At 42.7% G+C, this 13642-nt stretch overlaps 1 protein-coding gene across 3 annotated transcripts in view; it reads right to left on the minus strand.

Moving 5' to 3' along the window:
* The window catches only part of HECTD4 (HECT domain E3 ubiquitin protein ligase 4), a 125692-nt gene extending 112807 nt beyond the window's left edge, over positions 1-12885 (minus strand). For all 3 annotated transcript variants that reach the window (XM_074972732.1, XM_074972731.1, XM_074972730.1), the window contains exon 1: positions 12709-12885. In XM_074972732.1, the coding sequence (XP_074828833.1) occupies positions 12709-12870 (162 nt within the window). In that variant the 5' untranslated portion in view covers positions 12871-12885. The remainder of the gene's footprint in view (positions 1-12708) is intronic.
* Positions 12886-13642: the final 757 nt, after the last annotated feature.

Consider the following 13642-nt stretch of genomic DNA (forward strand, 5'->3'; position numbering starts at 1 on the left):
GGGAAGTGAAGAGGTGGCCGCAGAGTCAGGTGAATCAGGTCTGGGAACCACACCTGCCTCAGTCTTGCCAGTGCTGCGAGGACGATAACCACTTTCTCTTGCTTCAGTTTGCTCAGGACCTTGAGAAACAACAATGTTGGTGGATAGGCATATAGCAGAATTTGAGGCCAAGAAGTGAAAAAGGTGCCTCCTAAAGAATTGAGATCTTGACCTCATCATGAGCAGAATCATCGGCATTTCCCATTAGATGGCGTCGCAAAGAGGTTTATATCTCCAGGCAGCCCCAGGTAAAAAAAATCTTCTGTGAGATAGGATCACTCAGCTCCCATTCATGGTGCTGGCAGAAATGTCTGCTCAGCATGTCTGCTATGGTGTTTTGCAGACCTGGTAGATATGCTACTGAGATGTCAATTTGGTGGTATTATGCACCAGTTACACAGTTTTATTGCCTCTGTGTGCAAGGATTGGGATCTTGCTCCTCCTTGATGTTTTATATAATACATGGTCACACTTGTCTGCCATAACTCTAAATGATTCTTCATCTTAGGCAGAAAGTGGTTACACATGTACCAGACTACTCTGAGAACTACTGCACTAGAACTAACTCCTGTTCTGACCACTAGGCCAGACCTCCTACATTCCGGTCCCTAACTTGATGCATTCTGCAGAGTCTGGTCTTGTGGTTTTTCCTTTCCTGACATTTGGTTTTAGATGATGCAGTACATTTTCCTCAGACCTACAAAATGTTGCACGGGCTTCTGTACAGAAAAGATTATATTCCAAGAAAGTGAACTGTAGCAAGACTGGACCCTCATAACTCTGCAGACAGCAGTACACTGTGTGCGCATACAACCATAAGCGGATACATTATTTCTGCTGCAGTACAAAAACCATTACCAAATTTTTACAGTCTGTGCTGAAACCAACTCGCTCGATTCTCTCAGTGATGCTGGTGGAATTTATATGCCTATATCAAGAGGAGATTAAACCAATTTTAAGTGTGCAAGAATTCCAGATCTCTCAAGAACAGTGGCATTTAAGCTTTGATTAGTACTTCTAGGATAAAAGAAGGACAGCAGAAGTAGTTGAATACCTATCTATTCAAATTACTACAAGGAGTCTTAACTGCTTCTTAGGTGCCTTATCACTAAATTTGTTAATTTCTTTGCCTTTAAAAGAGATTACAGAAAATGATAAAAACCATAGCAAAGAAAGTTATGTTCCCGAATATATCAAAGAGTATATTAAACAGGTGGTATGTTGGGGGTGGGGGGAAGCTTGCTACAAAGGAATCTATTCATATAGCCAGAAGAGAGGTTCTAAATGTAATACTATGAAAATTTTAACATTTGAAATATATTAATCTCAAACTTTATAAATAAAAATCCTGTATTGTGAACTGATTAAGACATGTTTTCAAAGTGCTCTAGTGATGCAAAACTCTAGAAGCACTAAATTATAATATTATAGCCACTGCTTTTGAAATTTCTAGATAGGACTCACTTATTTCTCCACATAATCAGTTTAAGAATAGAATTCTTACCACACACTGATCCAAAACCTTGCACTTACATAGCAAAATTTCTTGGGGATTGCAATACACTTCACCAACACCCTCTGGATTAAGTACGTATTACTCCCATTTTACAAAATGAGGGAACTGAAGCACACAGAAGCAGAGCCAAAAATAGAATCCACCTTCTTGACTTCCAGCCCCATCCCATAACCAAAAGGTCATACTTCTCCTGCCCAGCACATGTAACATATATGGACAATTGCTTTCTTATGTGGTCACTTATTCTTTAAGCAGAAAGCTAGTACAAAATAGTGAATTCCAAGTTTCCAAATTGTTCTGTGATAGAAATACCAGCATTTCTTAGCTTAAGACATTCTTGCAAGTAAAATGCATAGCAAAAGTATATCAAAATTTAAACTGCTCCAAAAAGCTATACTGTGTACAAACTCTCAATCCTCAGCCTGATGGATTGTGTCACTGTACTAGGATCTAGCAATTCTGGTTAATACAATTTCTGAAGAGACACAACAGGAATCACAGTAAAGCCTTCAAGAGCAGTAAGCCATAAATCCCATGAACATCATAGAATCAGCCCAGTAAACCATTTACTCCAAGCATATGCCAATCTCAGATATGCAAAATATGTAAAGGATATGTTCTTAAAATCTGCTCTCAGCATAGATGGGAAGAAATACACCAACTGAATAAGAGGTTGTGACACAGAGGCACACTGGTGGTTCACTACTCTCTGTCAGCTACTCTTGTCAGGCCTGACATACTCACTATACCTAACACACTGTGTCATGATATTTATTTAAAAGGTGACGTGCAATATGCCAATTTGAAATCTAACAACACTGGTCATTACTATCACGTGAAATGTTTGTAACAACAATGTAGTGAAAGTATGGATACACTGATATTATTACTAGGAGACTGTAAACCAACAAAGGAGACAAAGCAGAATTTTCCCTATAAAGGGGAAATAAAATATAGTGACAGATGCCCTGCCAAGAAAAGATGGTTCTGACCTGCTGCCTCTGGGTCAGCCAGTGGCTAATCTTCCTGCAGTTTGGTAAGGGGGAGGTGTGACCCTAAGAGCACCTATGCCAGATGGTAAGAGACTCCCTGGTATGTAGCAAGAAAGAAAAAGATTGGTAGGGAATCTACGCTGAACCAAGGCTGTAGCTTGGTAAGTCTTCAACACTAGGAAGTGTATTTTACTTTTATTGGCTTGTAACCATTGTGTCTTTATCCCTTATATTTGAATTCACTTAAAATCTCTCTTTTCAACTAAATAAACTTGTTTTACTTTTATTCTAAATCAATCCACTACTGTGTTTGACTTGCAGTGATTACTAACTCCAGTTAAAGAAACAAGCTGCCGCACTTTTGTCTCTTTAAAGGACCAATGCCCCTTATTACTCCTGTGAATGTTCCAGGAGAAGGCTTGACATTTCAGGACAGATGGTTCTGGGGAAATCTGGGACTGAGGGATCACACTGCAAGTGGTAAGGAAGGCTGGTAGAGACCAGGTCGGGGCTGTTGTGCTGTAGGCAGGCTGCTGGGGTCAGAGTGCTGAACCAGGGATGCACAGCACACAGATGGTTAGGGAACTGCATGCTTGTCTGCTGGTTGTTGATGTTGGCCTGGACTCTCTGAAAATCATTACTCAAGTGAATTTCTTGGTTATAAGATTGTGTTCATTGTTACTTGCAAATACTAACAGAATTTCTATGTTTCATTCTTCTTAGATCAATAGTATTGTATATGGAAATGTTACTGTAATACTGATATTACATTTGATGCATATGTACACATATGCAATATTTGATGTTTCAAATTTTGAAAACACTTACAATTTTAAAATTGTAACATAATACTCTTGCTGTACTCCATTGCTCCTAACAAGTCTTTCAGCTACTGTAACACAATACATAGCAGGATGTACTTTCAATTTATAATCAGAGTTCGGGGATTGCTCTAGTTTTTCAAAATATGTCAAGTAATTTTAATCATATCTCCTCCAAAATCTCTGATTCATATTATGCTGTATATAGAAGCATGATTAACTGCTCAGCTATAAGCATGAGCCATGTTTCCCTTGTGGAAGCACTGGAAGTTTAATCACTCACTTTGAAATATGCCATAGGAGAAATAAGAAAAAATAATTAAAATGTACACATACAATCTAATATTCAAAACATCCTTAGTATCCTTCACAGTATATAAAAAGAATACACAAATATCAATCAAAATGTAATCTAATTTTTCTACCTACACTTCCTTTGTTAACAATCCTACTGTCTCTCAGCACAGATTTAAAATACATACAGATATTAATAAAAGAAAAATCTATGTGGGTGGTTTTAATCTATTTTAATATGAAAATACTGATTTGGCTTTTTATTATTTATATATTTGGATTCAAATTACTAAGTGGGGGGGGGGAGAATCCAGACCCTCATCCTGCACCCACTACAAAGTAGTCTCACTGAAGTTGGCGATAAGCAATATGCTTCGTAATAGATGTTTGCAGAATAAATTCCAAAAAATATGTTCTCTAATATTTTCCATATGAGGTAGCTAGATTATGATTTAAAATGAAGTTCTTCAGGCTGCTGATCTATAATTTAGACTAGAGCCTTTCAGAGTTGTTGTTTTTTTAAATGTGACTGAAATCTGAATAAAGTAACTGGTGATAAAACATTTAACAGTATCATCCACACTATAGATCAAGTCAGACTGTTGGTGGGACAGGCCAAGATTTCAGGATTACTTTCATAAGAAAGAACAAACAATGAACGGGCTGAAAAATCCATTCACAAAGCAAGTGGATAATTTGCCCTGGTGAATGAGAGTATTGTCAACTTACATAGAATTTAAGCTTTCATTTATGGTGACAAAGATAACCTTCCAAATGTGAGCCAAGTAGTAAACTGATCCAGTGTCATCTTTCTGGGCAGCAGAGCTACATTTGGAGAACCATGATAATTTCATACCGCTGCTGCTTAGGAAAGCTCTGAGCACCAGCAGAGATAGATTTTGGAGTATTTACAGTGGAAGAGGATCTGAAAATCAGGGGCTATGGTAGGAGTAGAAAAGGTACTCATATTACAGTGATAAGCATGATGTAAATGCCCAAACAGTAGTAAAGTACCAACCCCTCTTTCTGCAGCCATTGAGATAGAATTTATAAACACACCAGCTAAGCCAGAAGACATTGTGAAAGGAAGTACCACAAGAAAGTTCCAGGAGCAGCATTCTGCTATAAATCCCAACACTGGAATTCAGGTGTTCAGTTTCTCAAAATGGTACTGCCCCTTGCTAATGGGGATCCCACCCTTGTCTTCTGTATCTATTCACTGAAAAAAAACCTTCCTTAACGCAGAGTAAGGTTGCCTGATGCTATCTTGAGTCCTTCCAGAACATCCTTTTTAACAAAACTCAAACTTCTGAAAACTAGGAAATATAAAGTTACACTACACACCAATAAAACCTTAATTTTGCCCTCCTGGAGCTGACAATCATTAGGAATTATCTGCATGCCCGTCAGCTGCGTTCCCTGTATTAAGTGTAGCTGTATTGAATGGTGGAGGGATTAGCTGGAGAAAGTTGGCAGCACTGTGATTGTGATATGAAGCAATCTGGGGGGCCTTGAGCACACCAACGTGTGTCAACCTTAACTATAGCAGAGCTGGTGCTCCGTTATAATCTCAAGGGTTAATCCATCAAATAGTAAGCATCTGGGAAGTTTTTCAAGTCTGAATAGTAGATATGGCTACAGTCACACTTATTGAGGAATTCACAGTAACAGCTGTGTTAGTCTGTATTCACAAAAAGAAAAGGAGTACTTGTGGCACCTTAGAGACTAACCAATTTATTTGAGCATGAGCACGAAAGCTCATGCTCAAATAAATTGGTTAGTCTCTAAGGTGCCACAAGTACTCCTTTCCTTTTTATTGAGGAATAGTAATTCTTTCTAGGCACATCCAGCTGTGGCTCCTGCGGGGAGCTAAAACCCATGACAAGTGGTTAATCCCAGATGGGTCAAACCTAAATTAACTAAAACAACCTACTGCAGATCTCAATGTGGATGATTCAAGCATTGACTACAACCTATGGCTACTGCAACAAAAACATACATGATCTGAACAGCAGTCTTGCTATCACTACTCTCTCTCTCTCTCCCTCCCTCCCTCCCTCCCAGGTAAATAAATGTCTATGAAAAGCACTATTCCAGCAACCTACCCCACTGACTCTATTCATATCACAGAAGGCCACAGGTTACTAGATCCTCACCAGATGAGGACAGAGACATGGCCTAGGTGGCCACGTACAGGTGTAGCAGCATTTATAGCTCCAAGAACAGGGTCCTTCGGATTTTCCCAGGCTAACCCTGAAGACCATTAAGAGAGGGTGTCCCAATGACTTCTGTTTTTCTTAGGCAGATATGTGAAGTTTAAAGTATAAGAATTAAGACAGTGAGACCACTGGCGTTTATATTTTACTTAATCCTATGACTAACAAGAAAGAAACTGGACTTTTCTCACACTTATTTCCCCAGTGGAAAAGTTTCAAAATAAGTGCCATTTTACATTAACTGAACCTCCAGCTTGTTAACTCCAGAACTGATGGCCTTCCACATAAGTCACTGACTGATTTGAATACAACCTACCTGGCACAGAGCAAAAATGTATTACCATTTGATGGGCTATGTGAAAAAACATTGTAATGTCATCACTTGTTTACTGGGGCTTTGACTGAGACTAACAATTTCCACTGCTGGCACCCTTGTTAGTCTCAGAGAAGCCAAGGATTGAATACACCTTGAAACTCTCATCCCAATACATAAGGTTTGAGGAACATTAGTGGGGAAGCTTGTACAATGGCTAAATGTTGTATATATTCTGTTGGCAGAGGACTTCATTGTTAATACGGATCACTGCAGCAGCTTTTACAAGTACTACATTCACTTTTTTTGTGATTCATTTTTCACTGAAAATACAGACTTTTTATAGGTTTCAGAGTAACAGCCGTGTAGTCTGTATTCGCAAAAAGAAAAGGAGCACTTGTGGCACCTTAGAGACTAACAAATTTATTTGAGCATAAGCTTTCGTGAGTTACAGCTCACTTCATCGGATGCATTCAGTGGAAAATACAGCGGGGAGATTTATATACATAGAGAACATGAAACAATGGGTGTTCCCATACACACTGTAACCAGAGTGATCACTTAAGGTATCGCAAAAAGAAAAGGAGTACTTGTGGCACCTTAGGGACTAACAAATTAGTCTCCAACGCATCATCAAGGATCTACAACCTATCCTGAAGGACAACCCACCACTCTCACAGATCTTGGGAGACAGGCCAGTCCTTGCTTACAGACAGCCCCCCAACCTGAAGCAAATACTCACCTGCAACCACACACCACACAACAGAACCACTAACCCAGGAACCTATCCTTGCAACAAAGCCCGTTGCCAACTGTGTCCACATATCTATTCAGGGGACACCATCACAGGGCCTAATCACATCAGCCACACTATCAGAGGCTCGTTCACCTGCACATCTACCAATGTGATATATGCCATCATGTGCCAGCAATGCCCCTCTGCCATGTATATTGGTCAAACTGGACAGTCTCTACGTAAAAGAATAAATGGACACAAATCAGACGTCAAGAAATATAACATTCAAAAACCAGTTGGAGAACACTTCAATCTCTCTGGTCACTCGATTACAGACCTAAAAGTGGTACTACTTCAACAAAAAAAACTTCAAAAACAGACTCCAATGAGAGACTGCTGAATTGGAATTAATTTGCAAACTGGATACAATTAACTTAGGCTTGAATAGAGACTGGGAGTGGATGGGTCATTACACAAAGTAAAACTATTTCCCCATGTTTATCCCCCCTCTGCCCCCACTGTTCCTCAGATGTTCTTGTCAACTTCTGGAAATGGCCCACCTTGATTATCACTACAAAAGGTTCCCCCCCCTTCTCTCCTGCTAGTAATAGCTCATCTTAAGTGATCACTCTGGCTACAGTGTGTATGGTAACACCTATTGTTTCATGTTCTCTATGTATATAAATCTCCCCACTGTGTTTTCCACTGAATGCATCCGATGAAGTGAGCTGTAGCTCACGAAAGCTTATCCTCAAATAAATTTGTTAGTCTCTAAGGTGCCACAAGTCCTCCTAGACTTTTTATAGTACATATATTTACTTTGCATGTGCACAGATATACAAGTTTAAAAGACTGCTTATTTATTGAAACACTGAAATTTGGAAATTAATCTTTAAAGGATACTGCAAGGCAGGAGTGCTGGAACAATTTTTATAGCAGGGGTGCTGATGATGGAAAACATGTATTTGGTATTTGTTATTACTACTTTCAGGGGGTACAGCAGCACCCCCAGCTCCAGCACCACTGCTGCAAGAACGTATTTTCTCCTCATGAGTGTAAACGTTTCATAACTTTCCATTTAAAAACCCAACAATCTTACAGGAGTGGGAATGTCAGGTTTAAACTTTAAATATCCTGTTTATTATCAATTTGTCACAATATCAGTGTTATGTCAACCGTTTTCTTGTTCTTGTTACATTTGTTTTAAAAGAGAATGAGACTTTAAAGCACTACAAATAAACATACAGAAGAAACCAAAGTAACTTCTTTGGATGTTATTCTCTCCCAGGTAAATGCAGAGATTCCTAGAATTAGGGATATCCATTCATTTATATAATTGTTTTAGATTTAAAGAGTACATACCAAACAAGCTTCCATCCAGAGGTGAGTGCCCTTTGCCAAGTTTAAAAGTATAAATAAAAGTTAATTAATCAAAGCAGTAGCAACATATCTTCCCTAACCCCAATCACATCTCACAACAGATGAGTATTTGGACAGTTTAAATTTGTTTATTATGCATCAAATCAGAAAAGCAATGGCTCAATCTACTTGATGAATATATAGCCATGCATTGAAATATTTTAATATATTCACTGTTGGAAAAAATCCAGTACAGTTTACCAGGGAAGGATAAGAATTATGTATAAAATGCACAGTAGAAGTTTTATGCAAAGTATCAAAAATTTATAGTAGGTAGATACTGAACATTTTTACTAGTCACTTAAGATCTCAACTGATCAAAATTCTGCACACCCCAAGGCCAGAAACATTTAAGTCTGCATACTATACTAATCCAATTTTTAAAAATGAGGTATCTTTTCATTTTAAGGTCTTCTACTATTTTCAAAAAAAGAAAAGGAGGACTTGTGGCACCTTAGAGACTAACAAATTTGAGCACAAGCTTTCGTGAGCTACAGCTCACTTCATCGGATGCATTCAGTGGAAAATATAGTGGGGAGATTTATATACACAGAGAGCATGAAACAATGGGTGTTACCATACACACTGTAACAAGAGTGATCAGGTAAGGTGAGCTATTACCAGCAGGAGAGAAAAAAAATCTTTTGTAGTAATAATCAAGGTGGGCCATTTCCAGCAGTTGACAAGAACGTCTGAGGAACAGTGGGGGGGGGGGGGGGAGAGGGGGGTATAAACATGGGGAAATAGTTTTACTTGTGTAATGACCCATCCACTCCCAGTCTTTATTCAAGCCTAAGTTAATTGTATCCAGTTTGCAAATTAATTCCAATTCAGCCGTCTCTCGTTGGGGGACAATGTATACCTTCAAATCAGTGGCACTGCTATGGGTACCCGCATGGCCCCACAGTATGCCAACATTTTTATGGCTGACTTAGAACAACGCTTCCTCAGCTCTCGTCCCCTAATGCCCCTACTCTACTTCCGCTACATTGATGACATCTTCATCATCTGGACCCATGGAAAAGAAGCCCTTGAGGAATTCCACCATGATTTCAACGATTTCCATCCCACCATCAACCTCAGCCTGGACCAGTCCACACAAGAGATCCACTTCCTGGACACTACGGTGCTAATAAGTGATGGTCACATAAACACCTCCCTATACCAGAAACCTACTGACCGCTATGCCTACCTACATGCCTCCAGCTTTCACCCAGACCATACAACACGATCCATTGTCTACAGCCAAGCTCTACGATACAACCGCATTTGCTCCAACCCCTCAGACAGAGACAAACACCTACAAGATCTCTATCAAGCTTTCTTACAACTACAATACCCACCTGCTGAAGTGAAGAAACAGACTGACAGAGCCAGAAGAGTACCCAGAAGTTACCTACTACAGGACAGGCCCAACAAAGAAAATAACAGAATGCCACTAGCCATCACCTTCAGTCCCCAACTAAAACCTCTCCAATGCATCATCAAGGATCTACAACCTATCCTGAAGGACAACCCACCACTCTCACAGATCTTGGGAGACAGGCCAGTCCTTGCTTACAGACAGCCCCCCAACCTGAAGCAAATACTCACCTGCAACCACACACCACACAACAGAACCACTAACCCAGGAACCTATCCTTGCAACAAAGCCCATTGCCAACTGTGTCCACATATCTATTCAGGGGACACCATCATAGGGCCTAATCACATCAGCCACACGATCAGAGGCTCGTTCACCTGCACATCTACCAATGTGATATATGCCATCATGTGCCAGCAATGCCCCTCTGTCATGTACATTGGCCAAACTGGACAGTCTCTACGTAAAAGAACAAATGGACACAAATCAGACGTCAAGAATTATAACATTCAAAAACCAGTTGGAGAACACTTCAATCTCTCTGGTCACTCGATTACAGACCTAAAAGTCACAATTCTTCAACAAAAAAACTTCAAAAACAGACTCCAACGAGAGACTGCTGAATTGGAATTAATTTGCAAACTGGATACAATTAACTTAGGCTTGAATAAAGACTGGGAGTGGATGGGTCATTACACAAAGTAAAACTATTTCCCCATGTTTATTCCCACTCCCCCTCCCCCCCCCCCCCCCGTTGCTCAGACATTCTTGTCAACTGCTGGAAATGGCCACCTTGATTATCACAACAAAAGGTTTTTTTTCCTCTCCTGCTGGTAATAGCTCACCTTACCTGATCACTCTCGTTACAGTGTGTATGGTAACACCCATTGTTTCATGTTCTCTGTGTATATAAATCTCCCCACTGTATTTTCCACTGCATGCATCCGATGAAGTGAGCTGTAGCTCACGAAAGCTTATCCTCAAATAAATTTGTTAGTCTCTAAGGTGCCACAAGTCCTCCTTTTCTTTTTGCGGAAACAAACTAACATGGCTGCTACTCTGAAACCTACTATTTTCAGTGTCACAAAATATTGGCGTCTCAATGCTCCGCAATTCAAGATTACGAATCAACCAAGCAAAGGTATCATAACAGACTGCTATTTTTAAGGTTTCATACTGAAAGCACACATAGCACTCAAACTCTAGCTTTCCCATTTCAGAAGGTTTTTGTTGTTGTTGTTGTTGTTTTAAACCACACCCATACCATGCTAACAGCCCCTTACACAACTGTAATAAAGACAGGATAGCCTTAAACTTTATTTCCTGCTCTGCTCCACTCCTCCCCCACTAATAATTTTAGGGCAGGTTATTTAAAGTTTTAGAGACAAATAAGGCTCCAATACTAAGGCCCTCCATGTCACGTTTCATTTTGGAGCAAGTTTCTGGTCTAGTTTGTAAAATCGTAAAAATAAGAGTGTATCAAAGAAAAAACAGGAATACTGTATGGGGGAACAAGCACACTAGAGATCTAAGCATGCCCATGAGACATTCTAGTACAGTAATTAGATGATTTGCTCACTACTGCTTCCACAAGTATATACTGAGGTTTAAATCAATTTCTGAATACATTTTCATTGAAAATCAAAGTGGATTCAGATCACAAGAGAGGAGTCATGGCATTTAGACAGAGATATAAAAATAAACAAACAGGAGATATCACACAAATAGGGAGAGCCTTTTATGGTGGGTGACTTGTGCCAATATCCATTTCATGACAACCAGTCCATGCTGCAAGACCCACCCCCAATGACATCTCACAGAGAGGAAAGAGTCAAACTCAGCAAAATAATAATAAATAATAATAGTAACCTTCCTTTTTTAGATAATGCTGGAGGAAGTTTTCATAAACAGCAAATTTAGCTGCCTGTCACCAGAATCTAGCAGTGATTTTGTCAAGACTGCAGGCTTTTGCACCTGCTGTGGCTTGTGGGTTCTTGGCAACACCTTGGAACGCAGCCAAACCCTCAATAAAGGGGTTGTGGCCTAAATAAATGCCTTTGACCTAACACAATACATAGATAAAGCTGCTGAACCATCCCCACTTAGATAACACCACTCTGCTTCTCTGACAAAGACCCTGTGTCATTGCAAGCTACACTGCCTGGGAGAGAGGGTGGGGTGATAGAGTGAGGAGAAGAAGAGAGACATACAGCAAAATATACAGCCTACCGAATAGATGCAATCTACATACAGTCACAGGAAACACTACTGGAAAAAAAAATGCCTATTGTACATAATACATAAATACACACAGATGCACAATTCGCCTTCCACCAGAGCTACCAACATTTGTGGGAGGGGCAGAAACTGTGATGAAGAACCCAGCTGTTCCTCTTGCTTTTTAATAATAATCATTACCACAGCCTAAATACTGCACCTAGATAACCAAGTATCCCAGATGCTTTGCAATAAGACAAATAGATTTAATTACTAACCATACAAAAACAACCATTAAAATCAAGATAAAACCATAAATAAAAATCAATACGTCAAAGCCTGTTCTAGAATACACAGATTTTTTTTTAACCCTACCCATTTCAAACAAGGAGATTTTGATTCAATCCTTCACCCTCCATCAACATTCCCTCTCCATCCCCGTCACCATTAGTTAGGGGCTGATCAATACCCTGAACCACTTAGATCTCTGGATTTAGTACCCCCCCACCAAAATCATCTATCACCTCCTCGCATCCACCATTCTCCATCCCAACCTCCCCAAACCTCCCCCCTCCCTGTGTCATCCTTGCCCCTCATTATCACCACCCTCCTCACCTGGATTCCCACCACCACCATCCTCGCCCAGTCCCCCCAAGCCCTCCCTGGGCAGCCTTCTCCTCTCCATCCTCACCCCGCCCCACTCACCCTAACAGCCCCCGCCCTGCCCCATGGAGCAGCCCCCTCCCGGCAGGGGTGTGTGGTGGGGGAGGGGGGGGCCTCACCTCCAGCTCGGTGTCCCCGGGCTCGGCCACCCCGACGATCTCGCTGGGCAGCTCGGCCAGGTCGGTGACCCGGATCAGCCCGTCGTGTAGGAAGATGGTCTCCTCCTTCACCGAGAGCCACTGGGCCGAGTCCGCAGCCGCGGCGGCCGCCGGGGACCCCATGGGGCTGGCACCGGGCGACCCTGGGGCAGAAGCGAGGCGGGCCCCGCTACCCCCGCATGGCGGGGGGAGGTGGGGAGGGAGAGGGGTCCCTGGCGCGCTGGCGGGAGGGAGCTGAGCGCCGGGGGTCCCTGAGGGGAAGCGGGGCCGCGAGGGGGGGTCGCGGGGCTCTCTAGCGGCGGCCGTGCCCGGGGCGCAGCGTCCAGCTCCTGCTCCCCTCCTCACACACACAGGTGACAGCACGACGCCATGTTGCGGGCTGCGGCGAGCCCGGCATGCCCCGCGCCGGGAACAATACACCCCCCCCCCCGCGGCTCCCAGCGCCCCGCCCCCCGCGCCAGGCCCCGCCCCCCAGGCGTGCGGCGGACCCCCTGCTTTGCCCTCTCTTCCTAGAAGACAACCCCCCCCAGCTGCCCCACAGCTCTGCCCTCGCTTGTTCCGCTCCGCTTCCCCCCCTCCCACCCAGCTCCTCGCTTGTTCCGCCCCCGCTGCGCCCCCGGCTCCCCGCCTGTTCCGCTCCGCTTCCCCGCTCCGCCCCGGCTCCTCCCCCGGCGCCCCGCTTGTTCCGCTCCTCCGCTTCCCCGCCCCCCCCGGCTCCCCGCTTGTTCCGCTCCTCCCCTGCCCCACTCCGCTTCCCCCCCGGCTCCCCGCTTGTTCCTCTCCGCTTCCCCGCCCCCCGGCTCCCCGCTTGTTCCGCTCCTCCACTTCCCCGCTCCGCTTCCCCCCCACCCAGCTCCCCGCTTGTTCCGCTCCGCTTCCCCGCTCCTCCCCTGCC

The sequence above is a fragment of the Natator depressus genome, chromosome 15, assembly GCF_965152275.1.
Source record: "Natator depressus isolate rNatDep1 chromosome 15, rNatDep2.hap1, whole genome shotgun sequence".
NCBI lineage: Eukaryota > Metazoa > Chordata > Testudines > Cheloniidae > Natator > Natator depressus.